Raw genomic sequence first — 18,515 nt, 5'->3', positions numbered from 1 at the left:
ATATATATATATATATATATATATAAATTTAGTTGTGTGTGCGCGTGCGCACACCTAAAATGTATAACAAACACAGTTTGCGTATACAAAAGTTTTAGTAAATCTCTTTTATTATTATTAATAGCCTTCATTTAGTGATAAGAAAACTTTGATCGCTCTGCCTACGATGCTGATACGTCAATGGCACAACTAATCGGCTATCTTTTCTTTTATAATATTCGTTAAAATCTAGTCGTACGCTGAGTAATTGCAAAGAAACATCTTCCGCAAAGGCAAGCATTAATAGAAATTTTTTCACTCTATCCTACAAAGTAGAAACATTTTATATTTTAATAAATTATATTTGTGGTATATGTGAATAATAAACACATGTGATATATACACATTTGTATATATCACATATACATGTAATGATACGTATGAATATGTGAAATAGTAATTAGTTTCCTCAATTGATAATATATTTTATAATTATATATTATTACCTGATAAGTTCTGTACAATAATCTTAGTTGAATAGATAGAGTGTTCAAATATTTTAAGAATGCTGTTTGGCGTTCTTTAGTATCTATATCATTAGCAGTGCTACGTCCCCATGATTTTGTTTGTTCACTTACGACTTGTGAGAAATTATCAGCAGACAACTTTGCTTCATGTTCTTGAGTAGCACGTATAAGAAACGTTTCTACAAGACTTTGTAAGTCTAGAATTGGACTATAGACAGAACGTAGATGATCCATTAATTCCTAATGAGTGTAATATATTCAGATTATTCTAGTTGTAATATAATATATTTAAGAACAGAATCAAATAATTACTTGAGATTTTTCATCCAATAAGATGCCACGTCTTACTGCATCTACAAATTGATCATGAGCAGTTATTATTTCATCAAGCGAAGATGCTTGTCCAAGTTGTTTATTAAATGCATCCCAAGAACACTCAATTACCTAAAATTTGTTATTCTTTTATATATATATATATATATATATATATATATATAATGTTATATATATATATATATATATATATATATATATATAATAACAGCTACAAATTAATGATTAAATTCCCATTTATGGTTCATTTAAAACTGTTCATATATATACACACACATACAAATATGACACAGATTCATTATAAAAATTAGTTTTACCTCAAATAAAAAATAATACTGCAATTGATGAACCAAATGAACCATACTGCTTGTAATAAGATGAATTTGATTTTGAATTGGCAAAATTTCTGGCATTTTTCGAAATATTTTTGCTGACGTAATTTGTTGCTTCCATATTGCAGATAATATTGATTCCATTCTTTTTGCTCTCCATAATGCAAAAAATACTGTTTGATAAGTCTGACTACACGGCTCCAAAATCTGAATTAAATATACACAATGTATATATTACATATGCCAATATTGTTTAAAAGAAGATGATACGTTTCCATTTTGGATAAATAATGGTTATTCTTACAGTTCCTATAGGTCCATCAACATTATAATCCAATATAAATATATCCCATCCTGTTTCATTATCCGAAGGTCCTAACAATCTGACATCTAAACGTCTTTGCACATCTACATCTTCTAAATTTGTACTTGTTGCTCTTATTGCTGTTTCCAATATGGACGATATGTTATGTGGATATAAAGAATTTGCTGGTTTTGCTAATTCTGGCCTAAAAGAAAGTGAAACTATAAAAGAGTGAAATTTTTATAATTATTCTTCTAGATGAAAATTTTAATAATAAAATAAAAAAAAAGTTATTCGAGATATATTAAAAAAATATTATTCTTAAATCAAATAAATGCATTACTCTAATAAGTGCATAAGGTGTTGGATAAAGTGTCCTTGGCCAAGTAATAAATAACTTTTTATTCCTTGTAAGTGATCAAGAAGATGACATTGTTTCGTTAAAATTTCAACAACTCTTGTAGATGTTTCCTTATAAATTCCATCCATAATCGTTTGTAAACGACCATCTGGATCCATATCAAGGAATATCTCAACTGCTGTAAATAAAAGAAATTTTTGAAAAAGAGAATAAAAAAATGTAGAACGAGTAAAAAAAATAATAAGAAATAAAATTAAACTGTTTAAACCATTATATTGGTCTTCCGTATTTTTAAACATTTCCGTTTCTCTGCCTTGTTGCCATGGTGAAAAATCTTTACATACTTCACGTAAAAAATTAATACTTTTTCCTGTTCCTAATATCATTTTTGCTTGTCCTTTAGTAATAAAAGAAGGTACCATTGCATTTCTAACTTGATATTTTTCATGCCACATTCTATCTCCTGCTACATCTGCGCATGTTTCAATAAAAAACTCATTGTATGGATCATCCAATTGTCCATCTGTGATCCATCTCATCAGCATATTATATAGAGGAACGCAAACGCTTTCCAATATTCTTTTCATTAATTTTTTTGCATTTGCATCGCCATGATAACTAAATTCATATATAGTTGAAGCTAGTAATCCTCCTTTTTGGCCTTGACAAGCTCTGGTTACACTTGCTAGCCATTTCAAAGTTTCCAAGGGATCATATGCCCAAATATGTAAGTGCGAAAGTGTAATTCCGTAGTAACCCAGCTGATTTTGTGACCTAATATATGAATTCATTCATGAGTTACTACATATAATATTTAATTTGAGCATTGTATATATTTTTAATTCATACTACATTTTTCTTTCATAAATATAAAACATAGATCTGAAGATATTCATTATTTGTTATGAAAGAAAATATTGTAGAAATTTTGCAGAAAGAAAATACGAGTATTGAAGCTTTTTCTAAAATATATAAAAAATGTTGTAATTTATATGATTACATAATGAAGAATGTAAATTACAAATAATATGAAAATCATTTTTTTGTGTCGATAACTTAATACAAATGCTTTTGACAAACAAAAACAAAATCAGGAAAAATTTCTAAAATAAATTTTTAAATAATCTACTATCTATTCAAATAATCTACTAATCATAACATGTGCAGCTACAAGTTGTAAAGAAGTTTGATTTCCTATCTTTGTTATCTTAATATTTAATTTACATCAAATTCTAATAAGTTTTCCATAATTCCTCTAATATATAACTAAATAAATATATTTTTATTCAAAATATTTAAAAATATATAGAACTCGTTTTAATCCTTAATCTATATTTGCATAGCCACATAAGAAAATATTAATCATTCCATTAGTCATGACATATTATTATAGTTTTCCTGGGCTTATAATATATTAAATTTTTTATGTTTGTATAAATATCTCAAATGTTCCAAATTTTCTCTTTATATGCAACATAAAAAGAACAAGCTAAATTTTAAAATAAATTCGTATTGAATTAACTACCATGAAACTGAGCTTATAAAAAAATTGAGAACTATAATATCTTGTGCACTTAGAATAAAAATTTATATAAAACTTTATTACCTGTTTACCTCTTCCTGCATTATAGCAATGAACTTATAATATTCTGATAATTCTTTTTGCAATACTGCAACAAAACTTTCTGCAACTCTACCAATACCTGCTGCAGATATTCTTTCTGCACTTCTGCGTAAAGTGTTATATAAATATCCAAGCTCGCTCAATCTTAAAACAGCTTGCTTTTGTGAACTACTGATGTTTGCTACAGGGTCAATTTGAAATCCATAATTTGAATCTAATTTTAAAAATTTTCCTTCGATACCTTGGAAACAATATATTAGGTCTTGTATCAATACATCTTCTGAAACATATTCTTCTCGAAATACATTGTTTTGATTTACAAGAGGACCACGTAAATTTGTTTCCATAGTATTTATCGACACAACCTGCTGTGCCTGACTCCATGAGGATTGAGATGGTTGTCCTAATCATAAAACATTGAAGGTTTACATTAATTCAAAAAGTTAGTTTGCAAAAGATAAGTAGGTATTTAAAAGTTATATATAAACTTACATACCGCTAATAGATACAATAGGAGTATTTAAATTAGACTTTATGTCTGGAAAAGAAAAAAGTTTGTCTCTTCTTTGCTCAGTTGTTTGATTTAAGTTTAGTAGAAATACTAAAACACTTATACGGTTTCTCAAGGGCTATATGAAAATAATATTTATATAAATACATTTATATATATATATTTACAAACTCAAATTTAATATATAAGATAGTTAAAGTAATAGTAAAATACCACATTTATAATATGTAAAATATATACTATTACCCCAATTCTCAGATCATTGTGCAACTTGTCAAATCGCATTGCATCTTGAGATGACAATTTACTTCTTATAGAACTGGCAACCAATATTTCATCTTCTCTTAACGTTTCTACTCCTTGAATAGATGAAAACAACTCCAAGGAGAATCTCATAAATCTTCTAAGAAGTTCTGTAATCGTACAAGAACAATTATAATACATTCTTCTTTGTAATAAACATAGATGATTAAAATTGATTTAATTTGATATCAGAAAATTGCCAATTTTTTAGTTTAGTATGGATACACTAATATAAATGTGCGTTAATAATTGTGATAGCATACGATATAAAGAACGATGATAATATACCAATACTTCATGAAATGTTTTTAATATTATCGACTAACCTGGTTTCTGTTCACCGAAAAACGAAATAATCATTTTTTGAACCAAATCAGCGACATTTTCTTCTTCTGTGCCACTCATTTTAAAAACAAAAAAAAAAAAAAAAGGAAAAATTCAGTTGTTACACTTTTGTAAATAAAAATGTTAACGATGTAAATGCAATTTGTTTATTTAGTTTTGAAAGATATAATCTGATATAGGACAGATAATTCTCTTCCTCGCGCGCGCGCCATGCATTATTACAATAGAAATAAAGGACGAATGTATGTTATTTGGAATTGAAAAGATTAAATTAATATTAAATACATATTTACTATAAAGTAAAAGGAATAAAGAAAAAAAAAAAAAAAAAAAAGAAAGAAAGAAAATGTATCAGAATAATCTATAAAAGAAGAATAGACATTGGATTTTGTAACATTTTAAAATGTTACTAATATTTCTTTCCAGAAAATTTTTTAAAAACGTACGTAATCGGTAATCAGGAGATATGTATGTCATATATCCTGATGCTAGTTGGTAATGATTGTCTATATCATGGTAAAAAAAGAGTCAATAACGTTTATATGCGCTTGTACGAAATTTCTATAAATTCATTGGGAATCTATGATTAGTAATTATATTTGACTAGACCAATCAAGAGAATAGGAAGGAAATGGAACTTTAAAAGATATCTACAAAATCAAAGGTCGAATATCATAATTAATCGAAGTAATCGTAAGTAATCGTTGTTGTGGCAGCACTGATCTCTGTGAATACCTTCAGTCTATCATTTAAGTTTGTGAAAAACTTCATATTTGGGCAACGGAGCTTTGGAATTTTATCGTTACCCTCCTTAGGTAACGTAATGTTTTTCTCTAGGTAGAAATAAAAATGGATTATGCTCTATTGATCGAAGTAATAAGAAAATCACAGTTTTTTCTACAATTATCTATTATCATCAATGCACTCAGAAGATATTTTGTATGAAATAACCTAACGTCATCTCTATATTATAGATGAGATACTTGATGGAAACTTAATATTTCCTTTTTATCTTTACAGATAATTTATATCTCAGATATAAATTAGTATATTCTAATGGAAATAAACATGAATTTTACTTATATGTAGGAGTCATTAAATTTTTCGATAGGCATATAAAGGCATCTTTTTGGCATAAGATAACACAATGGCTTTTCGAAAAGGAAAACGGAACTTGAAATTGCAAGTCTCTGATGAAGCTATTGCTCCTGTGTATGTAATAACGTGATTATAAAAAAATTATATTTATATAAAAATATAAATTCATATATAGAACTTGTGTGTGTGTGTGTGTGTGTGTTATAATAGGACACCTCCAAGAAATTTAGATAAAAGAACTACGATAACTATAGGCGAGAAAACATTTGTAGTAGAGGCAGATGATTTAGAGACGTTGTGTATACTTGGACGCGGGGCTTATGGCGTTGTTGATAAAATGCGACATAAACAAAGTGGGACCATTATGGCAGTTAAGGTAAAGGAAAAATTATAACAAGTACATTATTTATTTATTAACATTGATGTATATGTTGAAGCCAAATAGGTTTATTATAATATTATTAATAGGACAATTTATTATGTGATAAATAATTTAAGATAATTTATATATATATACATATATATATATATCACACACAGAGGATAACTGCCACGGTCAACACACAAGAACAGAAACGTTTACTTATGGATTTGGATATTTCTATGCGTAGTTCGGCGTGTCTGTATACTGTACAATTCTATGGAGCATTGTTTAGAGAAGGTGATGTCTGGATATGTATGGAGGTGATGGACATGAGTCTTGATAAATTTTACACAAAAGTCTACAAGCATGGACATGCAATTCCAGAAGATATCTTAGGAAAAGTGGCATTTGCTGTAAGGATTACAATTTCAAAACTATAAAATAAAATGTGTTTACAGTTTTATCTGTATATGTATAGAATTAAAATTCATTTTGTCTGATAACTTTTTTTAAGAGAGAGTTAAATTGAAACTCAGTTTTGGTATGTTTGTGTTCAAACTTTTGATACTTATCAATAGGGCCTAGATATGGTATATGCAGTTTATAGCCAGTTGTTAAGACAATGCTCTCATTCACACATCCACTTCCATTGCTCCTTTTCTTAAACCTGATGTTGTACACTGAGATGCTGTAATAGGATGAGCTGGCTGAGTTAATGAAACTGGATAAAGGCATGAACGGGGCGGGTAAAGGGATGCATTGGTGTAACCTTTACTCATTGTTAACATAAAAATTTTATGCAAATTTATTGATAAAATCATTGCATCGTTATGTCTTATATTTACAGGTAGTCAGTGCATTGCATTATCTCTATTCGAAACTAAGAGTTATACATAGAGATGTCAAGCCCAGTAATATTCTAATTAATCGCGAAGGAGAAGTTAAAATCTGTGATTTTGGAATTTCTGGTTACCTTGTTGATTCTGTTGCTAAAACTATAGATGCTGGATGTAAACCATACATGGCTGTACGTTTCTACGTGATTTATTATAATTTTTTTTTTTTTTATTTTCATCTACTATGATATATTCTTTATCATTATTTTCTTTTAGCCAGAAAGGATAGATCCATCAGGAAACCCTTCTCAGTATGACATCAGGTCTGATGTCTGGTCTTTAGGAATTTCTCTTGTCGAATTAGCTACAGGAAAATTTCCTTATGAATCATGGGGTACACCATTTGAACAATTGAAGCAAGTTGTTAAAGACGAAGCACCAAAATTACCTCCTGGCAAGTTTTCATCTAGTTTTGAGGAATTTATTAATAAATGGTAAATAAGAAATAATGTTTATAAACAGGATCATTTTCTAAAAATCTATATGACATAACATGAAAGTGTATTCAAACAATAACTTTTCAGTTTGATGAAGGACTATACTGCTCGTCCAAATTACAGCCAACTTTTGGAACTCAGTTTTATTAAAGAACATGCGAAAAAAGATACCGATGTTGCTGAGTTCGTTGGACAAATTTTAGATTTACCTGAACTCGAGCAACTTGCATAGTACATATAAGAATTACTCATATAGAGTTTATATTGTAACTCTAATGTACATTTGTACTTCACAATGAAGTCGTATAATTTTATTTTTGCGCGTCCTATCATACATATAAAATTATTCTCGTATTCAATTTGATCTTAAAGTAAAGAGGTACAAAAGTACAACAATTTTTAATTATTGAATCATTCTCTGTATTCTCATTATACATTTTTCGATCTGTATTAAATTAAAAAGTGATGGATCGAGACATGTAAATATTTACAAATACTTTCTACACAATCTAATAATATAAATTTACTTCTTTATATCATATTTCTGCATAATTAGCGATAAACTACGTGAAATCTTATAATATATCCATTTTCTGAAGCATTTGGATTTATTGTACCTTTATGACGTTCATGCAGCCTAAATAATTGATAGTACTTTGATTATAATAAAGTTGCTTGAAAGAAGGAAATTAAAAAGAAAACTTCTAGTAAATTCATCTTTATAAATCTTTAATAAATGAGCATTATGTGTATCACTTTTCAATTATTTGAAACCAATAAACTTAATTAATAAGCCCTTGTGGAAATGATATAATGAAATATATTTTTCTTTCATACGTTCTCTACAATTATTGTAAAACCACTTGATTTTTTATGAATAATAATCTATATTATTATATATATAAAACACACGCACGCTAATAATTAGTTACGAATTAGGAATTTTATTTTTTTCATTATTAAAATAATTCTTACTTCATTAACTCGTATGAATAACGTAAATTATTAAAATTTCATACAAGCACGTGAATCGTATATATTTATATTTTAATACAATATAATGTATATACACAATAGGAGATATATTTTATTTAATATTTGAAAGGTTTAGCAACAATTAATGAGTTCTTTATTTATTATAATTCATTTTTGAAATAAAATAAAAACAGTTTATGATATATGTTGAAAAACAATCTACCATTCAATATTAATATCTTTTTTATATTGAAAATTTGGCATAATATTTAACAATATCTTAGTATTTACAACAAAAATTTTTATCAACATATGTACGGTGTAACTTATACACATTGCATTGGTATTGCTATTTGTTCCTTTTCTTTATTCTCTTTAACAAGAGTTATAAGGATATTTAGTTGATTAATCGTATCTTCAGGACCAGTTACACGATGTCCAACAGTTAAATCACTTTCATAAATCTCATGATCATTGCCACCAAGAGCTGTTTTATCACCAAAAAAGTGTATTTCTTCGTAGCCTTGTATATGCCTTAAACAATATGTTTTATCCCAACCAATTGGGAACACGTCAAAAGATATTTGTCCACCTATTAAATTAAAAAGAAACGCATTATAATAAATAATTTATATGGAAGAAAAATATATAGTATGTGTGTGTGTGTGTACATGCGCGCGCATATAAAAACAAAAAATTACTTACCTATGCTATATGTCAAGGCTAAATTAGGAAATTCTTTCTTAAGTGCTTGTATAAATTTTTGGCGCACTTGATTTTCTATGTCATATTCATAAAATTGTTCACGTTCTTCCTTTGTACAATTACGTCCAACTGGTGAAATGTTGAGCATGCCAGTTCTAAACTCTATGAAAGTTCCACGTTTAAATGGTAGTTTGAGTTCTGATATATATTTTAATGAGAAATTTATTACATCTTGTAGTACATCTTCTCCAATTATACTTTGAATTGTCTATAAAGATGTTGAAGCATTAATATATATAATATAATTGATAAAGAAATGACTTATCAAATACCTGTGATGGTAATAAATTGCCATCCCTGAAAGAAACAAGACCATTTTCTGCAAAAATGTATTTATATTTCTCAAATATATTTTCATTACCAAGTTGTTCCTTGATTTTATTCAAATCTGATCCACTAACTACGGCAATATCAAAATCTTTTTTCAAAATAGTCAAAAGAAATTTCTCAACATTGCTCTTGATTGGCTAGAAATAATCATAAACATGTATTATTTATAATGGAAAAAAAATAAATAAATAAATAAAGAAAAATCAAATATTGAAACGTCATGATAACAACAATATGCATACAACATCATTAATATCATACTTGTCTTGGTTCAGTTAATGTGCCATCTATATCAAATAAACATATGATTTTTTTCGACATCCTAATAGTTTCTTCCAATAATCTGAAACATGCGTGGGTGATATATAAAGAGAAGAAAAAAAAATCAAAACAAAAGTAGATACATATGTATGTGTATATAGGGCGTAGAGGCACGCGCGCGAATATCAGAAATGACGAGACTAGCAGAAAATAGAGAAACGACACAATTATGTTACGATATTGATAGAGATAAAATAAAAAAAATTTGAACTTCGTATTATCAATATGTGTATTTCAATATTATAATATCGGAAATAAAATCTTACCGTGTCCTCTATAGCGATATATGTAAGCAATCTCACGTCACGAGAAAAACTTAAATCAAATTGGACTACTTTAGATGTTTGATCGAAAAGTTAAGCGTACTTCTTTGAATTAATTGTATAAATATAATCTCACCGCGGCGATAAGACATAGAAAAATAAATTCCTAAATCTATTATTTGTAAATCTTTCGAAAAGATCGAGCGAAAAGTTTTTGAAATGTCAAAACATATGTAAAGAAAAATGTCCACGTTTACGCGTCGCTCTCTATATAATCACATGTTACTACTTCCAAAGTATGAATTTATCCGTATACGTTATCTTATCAATCCTATTTCATAAATTTCTACAAATGCGATTGATGTCGATAAAAAAAATATAATTAATAAGAACCAGTTGGATTATAAATAGATATTAATGAAGATCCATTAATAATAGGCATACATTACCATGACAATAAATTTGATTTATTATGGAAAAATTGTCTATTCTTAATATCGTCTTCTTTAACAATTCCAAGTTTTTAGATAAATATATCTATATAGAGGCAATCCAGATATATAAACTAATTTGACGTAAATGAATAATTACGTATTCTTTGGAAATGCATGAATTTAGAAGAAGGTGTGCGATGTATCTATAAAATTAAAATTAATGCTTCTAGAGAAAAGAAATCTAAACTGACTTATCTTTGACGAGGAGAGCAGGGCGAACAACATATTTTCAAATCGAACAATTAATGTCAATGTAAGTTTTATAATTTTTTTAATTCACAATTTAAATCCAATTACTGTATACAGTTACTGGTCTTACAGTTGTGCATTTTATTATTTATTCACTATAATTCAGTATTTAGTATATTCACAACGTAAAAATTGTTAAACTGTCAAAAGTAACAAACAACTACATTTTCTTTATTCATTTTTGTCGCTTGTATATCAGGCTGCATAGATATATCAGACATGTTTTTTGCTATTTTTCATATCATCTATTCAATCCGTTCAGATGTCGCCACATTTGTAACACATATAATGCCATCTGAAAAGCCGATCTGAAGTTTTGAATCCCATTGTCAAAAGAACGAAGTAAAATGCAAAATTTGACGTCTCTAAATAAAAAATGGGTATAATAATTTCATAATATTAGCACGAGAAGAAGCATGTTTTCGATCTCGTGTGTTTATTTAAATAACAGATAAATGTTGCCTTTCTGTCGTAATGCAAGAAATGCGTTCGTAACGATGTTAACAAAAAAATATCATTTTAGAATCAATATTCCGACGTTACTTGTTACACTTTCATTTCTGTTCTTATGCGTACATTATTTATCATCCGCAAAGTGTTCGTCCAGCGATCAAATGATTCAAGATAAATCCAAATTCAGACTAATAATATTAATTCTAACGAGTCCAGAAAATTTGGAGCAAAGGGATACTGTTAGAAAAACATGGCTTTCTGAAAAACATGCATCAGTGAAGCATCTTTTTGCAGTGGGAACGTTGGATATTTTACCCGAACAAAGAGATACGTTATTGTCTGAGAAACAAAAATTTAATGATTTACTTTTGTTACCGAAGCTGCAAGATTCTTATAGGACATTGACAAAGAAACTTCTATATTCTTTTAAAGAGATTTATGAGTATTATGATTTTGATTATTTACTTAAGTGCGACGACGACACATTCGTACTTGTACATAGAATATTAAAGGAATTAGACAGATGGCAAAATAAAGGTACGAAGAGAGAATTATATTGGGGTTTTTTCAATGGAAAAGCACAAGTGAAAAGAAGCGGACCATGGAAAGAAATGGATTGGATTTTATGTGATTACTATTTGCCATATGCATTGGGTGGTGGATATATATTGTCATATAATCTTATCCAGTTCATTATTAGTAATATGGAAATTCTTAAGTAAGTATTTTTTTAAAATCTTTTTGTCCTTAGGAAAGATATATTATTATACTTTTTTCAGACTGCACAATTCAGAAGATGTGTCTGTTGGATTATGGCTTGCACCATTAGCAAATATAGAAAGAAAGCATGATGTACGCTTTGATACAGAGTATAGATCACGTGGCTGCTCTAATCAATACATAATTACTCATAAGCAAACTATACAAAATATGAGAAATATGTATGAGTATTATCAAGTTTCTGGAGCACTTTGTCCTAAAGAAATTAGAAATCGTATGAGTTATAGATATAATTGGACTGTACCCCCTAGTCAGTGTTGCACTAGACAAACAGGAATTCCTTAACATAATCAATATTCCTATTATCCTATTCAGTATTTTAGTCTCTTAAAACAATCTTTTCGAGCTTTGCTTCATAAATAATATATTACACATATTATATAAAAAAAGTCAACTCAGTTTGTGATATTACTAATGTGTTATAAGATATGTAATTTAATACTTAATTAAAATTTGAGATATACATTATTAATATTCTTTAATATGATTCAGCTACTGTTATAGCGATCATATCTGTACATAGATGCTGTAAATATTTTGTAATAAAGGACTAGTAATCGAAAATTTTTATTTATGTAAGTCAAATATATTTTTCTTGATTACGTATATTTTATTTTACTCATTTATTTGAGAAAAACTTACTTTATTCTGTGTTATATGCATTTATAAAATATTAAAAGCAATTATTATGTCATTATTTGCATGTATATATCAACTTACCTGATATATTTTTGTCTTTTCAATGAATGTTACATTATTTTAAATATTTTACAAAAGCCCAGACACTCTCTCTCTCCCTCCCTCCCTCCCTCCCTCCCTCTCTCTCTCTCTCTCTCTCTCTCTCTCCCTCTCCCTCTCTCTCTCTGATCGAATCAGAATTATATGGTTCTCTATTGGAAGAAAATGATATCTTTTAAAACAAAATACATTCTTGTAGACATCGAGAACCATCGACGCATGAACCATGTACCGATCGATGCTTCTTTTTGTACTTGTTTTATATCGATCATTGAAGAAGAAAAAGCCATAACGTAAGATTGTAAATATATTTCATAAAACCCTCGTATTATAATAGAGGATTAGTGACTCACAATCCTTGTTTCTGCAAATCAAATATACATGTATATATATATTCTTTTCTTTTTGTTTAATTACATAGATCTAATTTTTAGTTTACTTCAACAGCATGAAACTTATTCAGATTAATTTCATGTACATTTACAAAATATAAAAACTGTATTTACCGAGAGTATAGCTTTCAATACCATTTCATAGGAAAACATTTTCGTTATAAGCAAATCACAGATGTTCAAAAAGCGGCCAAAGACAAAGGTCTTATGTATAAGAAATATACATTTATCATATTCTGAATTATGAATAAATAATTACTTTAAAAAATTATAAATTATAAAACAAAAATTAAAATTATGGCCGAATCTCAAACTTTCATCTTCTGCGATATGCATCCAAGCTCCATGCTTTCATTACAATAAAAATTAATGAGTTCTTTTGGGATTTTCTCAAATCATTTAAACACTGCGTTTATCTGAAAACAAAAAAATAGTTTTCTATCGCAGGATCACTCATCAATTTTGAATGCAATAAAAATACAGGGCTTTGTATATTTTTCTTTACAAATAAATTTTAATTTATGTCCAATCGTGGTGTTATTCACTAATTTTAGAACTGGCATATGACGAAGTTCTTCCTTTTTTCAAAATTGCTTAATGCAATTGTTTATCCTTTGGCATTCATTTCTTTTTCCTATCTTGTGTACATTTAGGACAATACCATTTTCCTTTTGGCTTAGTGGTTAAACCAACACAGGCAAAATGGAACCATTCGATAGGACACTAGAAATAAATAAAATTTAATTTATTATATAATTTTGATAAAAGAGAATTAGAGAGTTTTTTGTTATTAATACTATTATAGATTAACTTACATCCGGATTATCACAACCTATCATTTCTCCGTACGATACTTGATGACACAAACAATAAGTTGGTTCATTGGGATCTACTGGCATATCCAAAACATCCGCAGGATGACCCAGTGTGGTGGAATCTACTTGAGCACCACTTCCAACAGCTCCAGCTGAAGAAGCTGAAGCAACTGAACCACCTGTTATACAATAATATATAAATATAAAAATTAAATATTATACTATATACACACATATACAAATGAGTTAAATGTACCTTTTTTTTGTTTTTTCCTAGCACTTTTAGATTCATCTTCGCTACTAGCTCCTGCTGTGCCCTTCTTTCGTTTTTCTTTCTCCTTTAATTTTTTCCTTCCTTTTTTAGTAGAAGTACTCTCTTCTTGAGCTCTGCTATTATTTAAAGCTTTATCCTGTATCTCTGCTTCAAACCTTGCAAGATCAGAATCTAATCTTCGAATATGCTTATCTACAAGTTCATATGTTTGAATTGCTAACTGAACTTTATCGTCGCCATATTCTTTAGCTTTATTAAATAAACTCTGAATATGAGATAGCTGTTCTTTCTTTTTTTCAGTTGATTCCTTCTTTATATTCTTTAAATAATCATCTGCCAGTTTATCTATCTCCTTCATAAGTCCTTGAGCTCTCGCATCCAAATCTCGCATTAATGTAAAATTTCTTTGTAATTCAATTGGTAAATGTTCTAAACCTGTAAAAGAAATATTATTATTAAAAATTGGATTTCTTTGTATTTCTGTATTAAAATAATATACATATATGCACACACACACACACACACACAAAACATAATAAAACACACATGATATGAAGTATATCAAAGTTTTTCTTAAACATTGGCCGCATGAATATAAATAAATTTATCATGTTGATATTACTTTGATAAAATATAACAGCAAACAATAGAGATTATACAATAAAACTCAGACATTTAATATGAAATATTTAATATGAAATTTATACTTTCGGTAATTACTAATTTTAATATTCTCTAACTTTAATACTCACTGTCCAAATAATGCTCTAGATAAAGCGCCGTAGTCATGTTTTTTTTTTCAGGTAATTTACAATACAATGATTTCTTCTTAATGAAACGTCAATATAAAAACTGGCACGAAATATTTTCTTGCATTATTGTCAAAAAAAACAAATGAAATTTTCACATAAGTAAACGATCGATGGTCGTTAATGATAGAAAGCGATGGACATTATTATTGTCGTGGGAGCCAATCATCGGGCAGTAACGGTTGCGGCGCGAATTTTTAAAAAGCACTGTTAAATTATTTCTTATTATTTATACCATAACATTTTTTGATATTATGAGATTTATAAAAATTAATTTAAGCCATAAAGCATGTAACATATATGAAAAGATACTTCTAAGAATATTTTATATATGGAGGTCTTAGGTTCGATCTATAGTGTTCTATTCTATTCTTATTAAAATTTTATTACATAATAAATAAAATATATCAATATGTGTCGTTCTTTATCGAATATAATCAAAAAAAATAAAATATAAATCTATAATTTATTTATATTGAGAAAAAAAAAAGAAGAGACGTTCATGTTGAGAACCACTGTTGAAGATATAAAATGGCTGCCTCCGTTTTTCATCAGACTAGAATAGATGAACACGTAGTTGATAATAATAATGGTTCATCAATAAACATTTAGGACGAAAGGCATTGTTAGTACTACGACTAGTATTTGGTACAAATATTGCATGATTGACATTGTGAAACTTTTGACAGTTGTACCTAATATATATGTATGTACATACATATACATATATATATATATATAGAAAAGTTCTTTTATTTGAGGTATGTTTCTGACATAATTATATACTATTTTCTCTTTTTATGACGAAAGCAAAAATACATAATAAGAAAGTTAGCAATGTAATTTTTTTTTAGTGTGTAAGATATACATGGTATTATTTTTCTAAATTTTTGCATATTTATTGATTAACAGCAAATAAATCTCTATTCATGTTAATAACAGGTTAGTACCATAAATAGAATATATCTTTAAAATGTGGCAATTGTAGTAAATAATTATGTTATAGCATTGTTGAACTGGCTAATTTTTAACATAAATATAATCAAATTTTGATAAGAAAAAGGTAATTCTATAATAATATTTAATTCTAGAATAATATTTATTCATTTTATAAATATAAATTTTACTATATTGAGAGATATTTATTTTCTGAATAAGTAAATAAATGAAGAAATAATTAAATAAAGGTATGAGTTATAAAACATCAGGATATATATTTCAGTTTAAAATGGTCAAGTTATATGCATTAACAATATTATACAAAAATCCAACTTCAGCAACCGCTTTAAAAGCTGCTTATGACGTTGAATCATTCTCATTCTTCCAAAGAGGTAGTATAAAGGAATTTATGGGTTTTGTCAGCAAGACTATTGTTGAAAGAACTCAAATAAGTGCTAGGCAGAGTGTGAAAGAAGGAGGTAATAAATAAAAATTTTAATACAAAAATTGACTTATACTTTATGAATATTATACATAATATATATAGATTTAATAATTTTCTAATAGATTTGTTGAGTTCTCAATGGAAATGATTTTTCAACAGAATATATGTGCCATGTTTATGTTCGTGCGGATAACTTAGCAGGAGTTCTTATCTCAGACCACGAGTATCCTAGAAGAGTTTCTCATACCTTGATTACAAAAGTCTTAGATGAGTTTGTAGCAAAATATCCACCTTCAACATGGCCAACATTGAAGGAGATTACAACTGATTTTGCTCAAATAAATGTTTATCTGGCAAAATATCAGAATCCTAATGAAGCAGATTCTCTTACAAAGATGCAAAATGATTTAGATGAAACCAAAATTATCTTGGTAAGCACATAAGCACATTGAATGTTAAAATTGTATTATAAAAGACAAGGCATAAGATAAAATGCTGTTTTTGTACATCAAGAATGTCATTGAGTTATTTTGATTTCTGTACAAAATTATGTGTACATATTTTTTTCCTTTGTTACATTTATCTTCATTTTTCAGCATAATACACTCGAGGCTGTGCTCCAAAGAGGTGAAAAGCTAGATGATCTTGTTTCAAAATCAGAAGGACTCAGTGCTCAATCAAAAGCATTTTATAAAACAGCAAGGAAAACAAATTCTTGTTGTAGCTTAGCTCCATAAAAAATCCTTTCGATGATATTTGCTAATTATATTTTCTTGTATGTAGCTATTGAATTATCCATTTTTCACCTTTAAAAAGAAGAATAACTTTTAATTATGAACTTTAAATCTAGAAATTTTACATTAGAAAAACAGGAAAAAAGGACCACTGCCGGTTGTATTAAATGAAATTAAATAACTAAAATATATTTTACCAGTTTTTATCATTCTTTTAATACAAAACGGTCCAATGTATTTATTATCAGGAGTTATTTTGCTTTTTAAGAACTCTGTAAAAAAAATGTATCCTTATTGTATTTATTTGAGTTCAAACTTACAATTACATTCCGATACTGAATAATTTACATGTAAAATTTTAATATAAACTTTCATATTAACCAATCGGAATGACATAGAGAATAACAAATAAATATTGTAATATGATCATTGCTTGAACAAAATCTACTTGATATGTACCTGTTTAGATATTCTGATTTAATTAATGTTTTTCATTAAAAAATATCATGAATATACTATACTATATGTTATAATAATTATAAATGTTTGGATGTGTATAACATGTATAAATCTGCATAGAATAATGTAAATGTGTTAATATTTTTCATATGAGATTTATTGCAGATAAAATAACGTTTTTGCCTGTTATTGATAGTATTAAAAACAGACAAAAATATTACTGCATAATTATGGTAAAATTTTCTGTTTATATATATATATATATATATATATATATATATATATATATCTTTGGCTAAAAATTTTAGATTTTTATAACATTTTAAATATTAATGTATATGATACCTATGTTGCAGTAAGCCAATATCTAATATAAAGAATAATTGCACTTTATTAAATAATTAAAATGTAGCATTAAAAGCAACTTGGTAATATTATTGGAAATATAAAATCGGAAAATATCGCTCTATCAATAAACAACAAAAACAATAATATTATTCATCATGATTTAAGAATTAACATTTGCTATATTAAATAATGTGTATATTCAGTGCTTTTACTACTCATAATCCATGTATGAAGAAGTATTTTATATTTATTTTAGTTACATTTGATATATACACTTTATTTGTACCAAAAATAACAGATAGAATTTTGAGTAATGCGCATGTACAGGAAAAGATAGAAAAGGAGAGAGAGAAAGAAAGAAAGAAAGCATAAATTTTCTTATTTTCTTATTTTAATGTATGTATATACATATACATACATATATATGTATAATATAAGAATAAATTATATTAGCAATATCATACAATTCTGCAATACATTATATATAAATACATAAGTATATTTATGTGCGCGCGCGC

The 18,515-nt window shown here is 27.4% G+C and overlaps 6 protein-coding genes across 13 annotated transcripts in view; 3 read left to right on the top strand and 3 right to left on the bottom strand.

Annotated features, from left to right (window-relative positions):
• LOC122634688 (gamma-tubulin complex component 3) overlaps nucleotides 1-4,911 on the bottom strand; it is a 9,824-nt gene extending 4,913 nt beyond the window's left edge. The window contains exons 1-11 of one of the 2 annotated variants that reach the window (XM_043823866.1): nucleotides 4,601-4,911; nucleotides 4,218-4,384; nucleotides 3,957-4,089; nucleotides 3,443-3,863; nucleotides 2,105-2,610; nucleotides 1,819-2,014; nucleotides 1,476-1,680; nucleotides 1,157-1,378; nucleotides 819-950; nucleotides 486-746; nucleotides 25-304 (exon numbers count right to left, since the gene is read on the bottom strand). In XM_043823866.1, the coding sequence (XP_043679801.1) occupies nucleotides 128-304; nucleotides 486-746; nucleotides 819-950; nucleotides 1,157-1,378; nucleotides 1,476-1,680; nucleotides 1,819-2,014; nucleotides 2,105-2,610; nucleotides 3,443-3,863; nucleotides 3,957-4,089; nucleotides 4,218-4,384; nucleotides 4,601-4,679 (2,499 nt within the window). In that variant the 5' untranslated portion in view covers nucleotides 4,680-4,911 and the 3' untranslated portion in view covers nucleotides 25-127. Of the gene's footprint in view, nucleotides 1-24; nucleotides 305-485; nucleotides 747-818; nucleotides 951-1,156; nucleotides 1,379-1,475; nucleotides 1,681-1,818; nucleotides 2,015-2,104; nucleotides 2,611-3,442; nucleotides 3,864-3,956; nucleotides 4,090-4,217; nucleotides 4,385-4,600 lie in introns of those variants that run through there. The other variant, XM_043823867.1, reaches the window with a different exon arrangement.
• A 369-nt stretch (nucleotides 4,912-5,280) lies between these two features.
• LOC122634690 (dual specificity mitogen-activated protein kinase kinase 6) lies at nucleotides 5,281-8,250 on the top strand. 2 transcript variants are annotated; one of them, XM_043823878.1, is made up of 7 exons: nucleotides 5,281-5,434; nucleotides 5,640-5,831; nucleotides 5,928-6,093; nucleotides 6,258-6,494; nucleotides 6,929-7,108; nucleotides 7,194-7,411; nucleotides 7,502-8,250. In XM_043823878.1, the coding sequence occupies exons 2-7, from the start codon at nucleotides 5,767-5,769 to the stop codon at nucleotides 7,644-7,646; spliced, it is 1,011 nt and encodes a 336-aa protein (XP_043679813.1). In that variant the 5' UTR covers nucleotides 5,281-5,434; nucleotides 5,640-5,766; the 3' UTR covers nucleotides 7,647-8,250. The 2 variants fall into 2 exon arrangements, with proteins under 2 accessions (XP_043679813.1, XP_043679812.1); XM_043823877.1 differs by having other exon boundaries at nucleotides 5,353-5,558.
• A 270-nt stretch (nucleotides 8,251-8,520) lies between these two features.
• LOC122634693 (phosphomannomutase 2) lies at nucleotides 8,521-10,653 on the bottom strand. Of its 3 annotated transcripts, none has more exons than XM_043823882.1 (5): nucleotides 10,518-10,653; nucleotides 9,746-9,827; nucleotides 9,427-9,621; nucleotides 9,095-9,362; nucleotides 8,521-8,981 (listed from the first exon to the last, which is right to left on the bottom strand). In XM_043823882.1, exons 2-5 carry the CDS (start codon nucleotides 9,803-9,805, stop codon nucleotides 8,716-8,718), a joined length of 789 nt encoding a protein of 262 aa, XP_043679817.1. In that variant the 5' UTR covers nucleotides 9,806-9,827; nucleotides 10,518-10,653; the 3' UTR covers nucleotides 8,521-8,715. The 3 variants fall into 3 exon arrangements, with proteins under 3 accessions (XP_043679817.1, XP_043679815.1, XP_043679816.1); XM_043823880.1 differs by lacking the exon at nucleotides 10,518-10,653 and adding an exon at nucleotides 10,072-10,501; XM_043823881.1 differs by lacking the exon at nucleotides 10,518-10,653 and having other exon boundaries at nucleotides 9,746-10,501.
• Nucleotides 10,654-10,664: 11 nt separating this feature from the next.
• On the top strand, nucleotides 10,665-12,622 carry LOC122634692 (beta-1,3-galactosyltransferase 6). The gene is made up of 2 exons (XM_043823879.1): nucleotides 10,665-11,982; nucleotides 12,044-12,622. Exons 1-2 carry the CDS (start codon nucleotides 11,267-11,269, stop codon nucleotides 12,327-12,329), a joined length of 1,002 nt encoding a protein of 333 aa, XP_043679814.1. The 5' UTR covers nucleotides 10,665-11,266; the 3' UTR covers nucleotides 12,330-12,622.
• A 1,138-nt stretch (nucleotides 12,623-13,760) lies between these two features.
• On the bottom strand, nucleotides 13,761-15,251 carry LOC122634694 (inhibitor of growth protein 5). The gene is made up of 4 exons (XM_043823884.1): nucleotides 15,016-15,251; nucleotides 14,246-14,698; nucleotides 13,990-14,168; nucleotides 13,761-13,897 (listed from the first exon to the last, which is right to left on the bottom strand). The coding sequence occupies exons 1-4, from the start codon at nucleotides 15,050-15,052 to the stop codon at nucleotides 13,796-13,798; spliced, it is 771 nt and encodes a 256-aa protein (XP_043679819.1). The 5' UTR covers nucleotides 15,053-15,251; the 3' UTR covers nucleotides 13,761-13,795.
• Nucleotides 15,252-15,583: 332 nt separating this feature from the next.
• LOC122634604 (synaptobrevin homolog YKT6) lies at nucleotides 15,584-18,314 on the top strand. Of its 4 annotated transcripts, XM_043823703.1 has the most exons (6): nucleotides 15,584-15,833; nucleotides 15,985-16,014; nucleotides 16,079-16,135; nucleotides 16,295-16,490; nucleotides 16,616-16,887; nucleotides 17,053-18,314. In XM_043823703.1, exons 4-6 carry the CDS (start codon nucleotides 16,301-16,303, stop codon nucleotides 17,191-17,193), a joined length of 603 nt encoding a protein of 200 aa, XP_043679638.1. In that variant the 5' UTR covers nucleotides 15,584-15,833; nucleotides 15,985-16,014; nucleotides 16,079-16,135; nucleotides 16,295-16,300; the 3' UTR covers nucleotides 17,194-18,314. The 4 variants fall into 4 exon arrangements, with proteins under 4 accessions (XP_043679638.1, XP_043679637.1, XP_043679636.1 ...); XM_043823702.1 differs by having other exon boundaries at nucleotides 15,985-16,135; XM_043823701.1 differs by having other exon boundaries at nucleotides 15,584-16,014.
• Nucleotides 18,315-18,515: the final 201 nt, after the last annotated feature.

This window comes from Vespula pensylvanica, chromosome 15, assembly GCF_014466175.1.
Source record: "Vespula pensylvanica isolate Volc-1 chromosome 15, ASM1446617v1, whole genome shotgun sequence".
NCBI lineage: Eukaryota > Metazoa > Arthropoda > Insecta > Hymenoptera > Vespidae > Vespula > Vespula pensylvanica.
This window is presented reverse-complemented; position numbering and strand designations above follow the sequence as displayed.

What these genes read in the sequence shown, in the direction of transcription:
- LOC122634690 (XM_043823878.1), top strand. Translation starts at nt 5,767, where the DNA reads ATGGCTTTTCGAAAAGGAAAACGGAACTTGAAATTGCAAGTCTCTGAT. An exon ending in TAGGAAAAGTGGCATTTGCT is followed by an intron (nt 6,495 to 6,928) that starts GTAAGGATTACA and finishes TTATATTTACAG; the next exon opens with GTAGTCAGTGCATTGCATTA. An exon ending in GAGGAATTTATTAATAAATG is followed by an intron (nt 7,412 to 7,501) that starts GTAAATAAGAAA and finishes ATAACTTTTCAG; the next exon opens with TTTGATGAAGGACTATACTG.
- LOC122634693 (XM_043823882.1), bottom strand. Translation starts at nt 9,805, where the DNA reads ATGTCGAAAAAAATCATATGTTTATTTGATATAGATGGCACATTAACT. An exon ending in CATTAACTGAACCAAGACAA is followed by an intron (nt 9,622 to 9,745) that starts GTATGATATTAA and finishes GATTATTTCTAG; the next exon opens with CCAATCAAGAGCAATGTTGA. An exon ending in GCAATTTATTACCATCACAG is followed by an intron (nt 9,363 to 9,426) that starts GTATTTGATAAG and finishes ACATCTTTATAG; the next exon opens with ACAATTCAAAGTATAATTGG.
- LOC122634692 (XM_043823879.1), top strand. Translation starts at nt 11,267, where the DNA reads ATGTTGCCTTTCTGTCGTAATGCAAGAAATGCGTTCGTAACGATGTTA. An exon ending in AGTAATATGGAAATTCTTAA is followed by an intron (nt 11,983 to 12,043) that starts GTAAGTATTTTT and finishes TACTTTTTTCAG; the next exon opens with ACTGCACAATTCAGAAGATG.
- LOC122634694 (XM_043823884.1), bottom strand. Translation starts at nt 15,052, where the DNA reads ATGACTACGGCGCTTTATCTAGAGCATTATTTGGACA. An exon ending in TCTAGAGCATTATTTGGACA is followed by an intron (nt 14,699 to 15,015) that starts GTGAGTATTAAA and finishes TTTCTTTTACAG; the next exon opens with GTTTAGAACATTTACCAATT. An exon ending in TAGGAAAAAACAAAAAAAAG is followed by an intron (nt 14,169 to 14,245) that starts GTACATTTAACT and finishes ATTGTATAACAG; the next exon opens with GTGGTTCAGTTGCTTCAGCT.
- LOC122634604 (XM_043823700.1), top strand. Translation starts at nt 16,262, where the DNA reads ATGAGTTATAAAACATCAGGATATATATTTCAGTTTAAAATGGTCAAG. An exon ending in GCAGAGTGTGAAAGAAGGAG is followed by an intron (nt 16,491 to 16,615) that starts GTAATAAATAAA and finishes ATTTTTCAACAG; the next exon opens with AATATATGTGCCATGTTTAT. An exon ending in ATGAAACCAAAATTATCTTG is followed by an intron (nt 16,888 to 17,052) that starts GTAAGCACATAA and finishes TTCATTTTTCAG; the next exon opens with CATAATACACTCGAGGCTGT.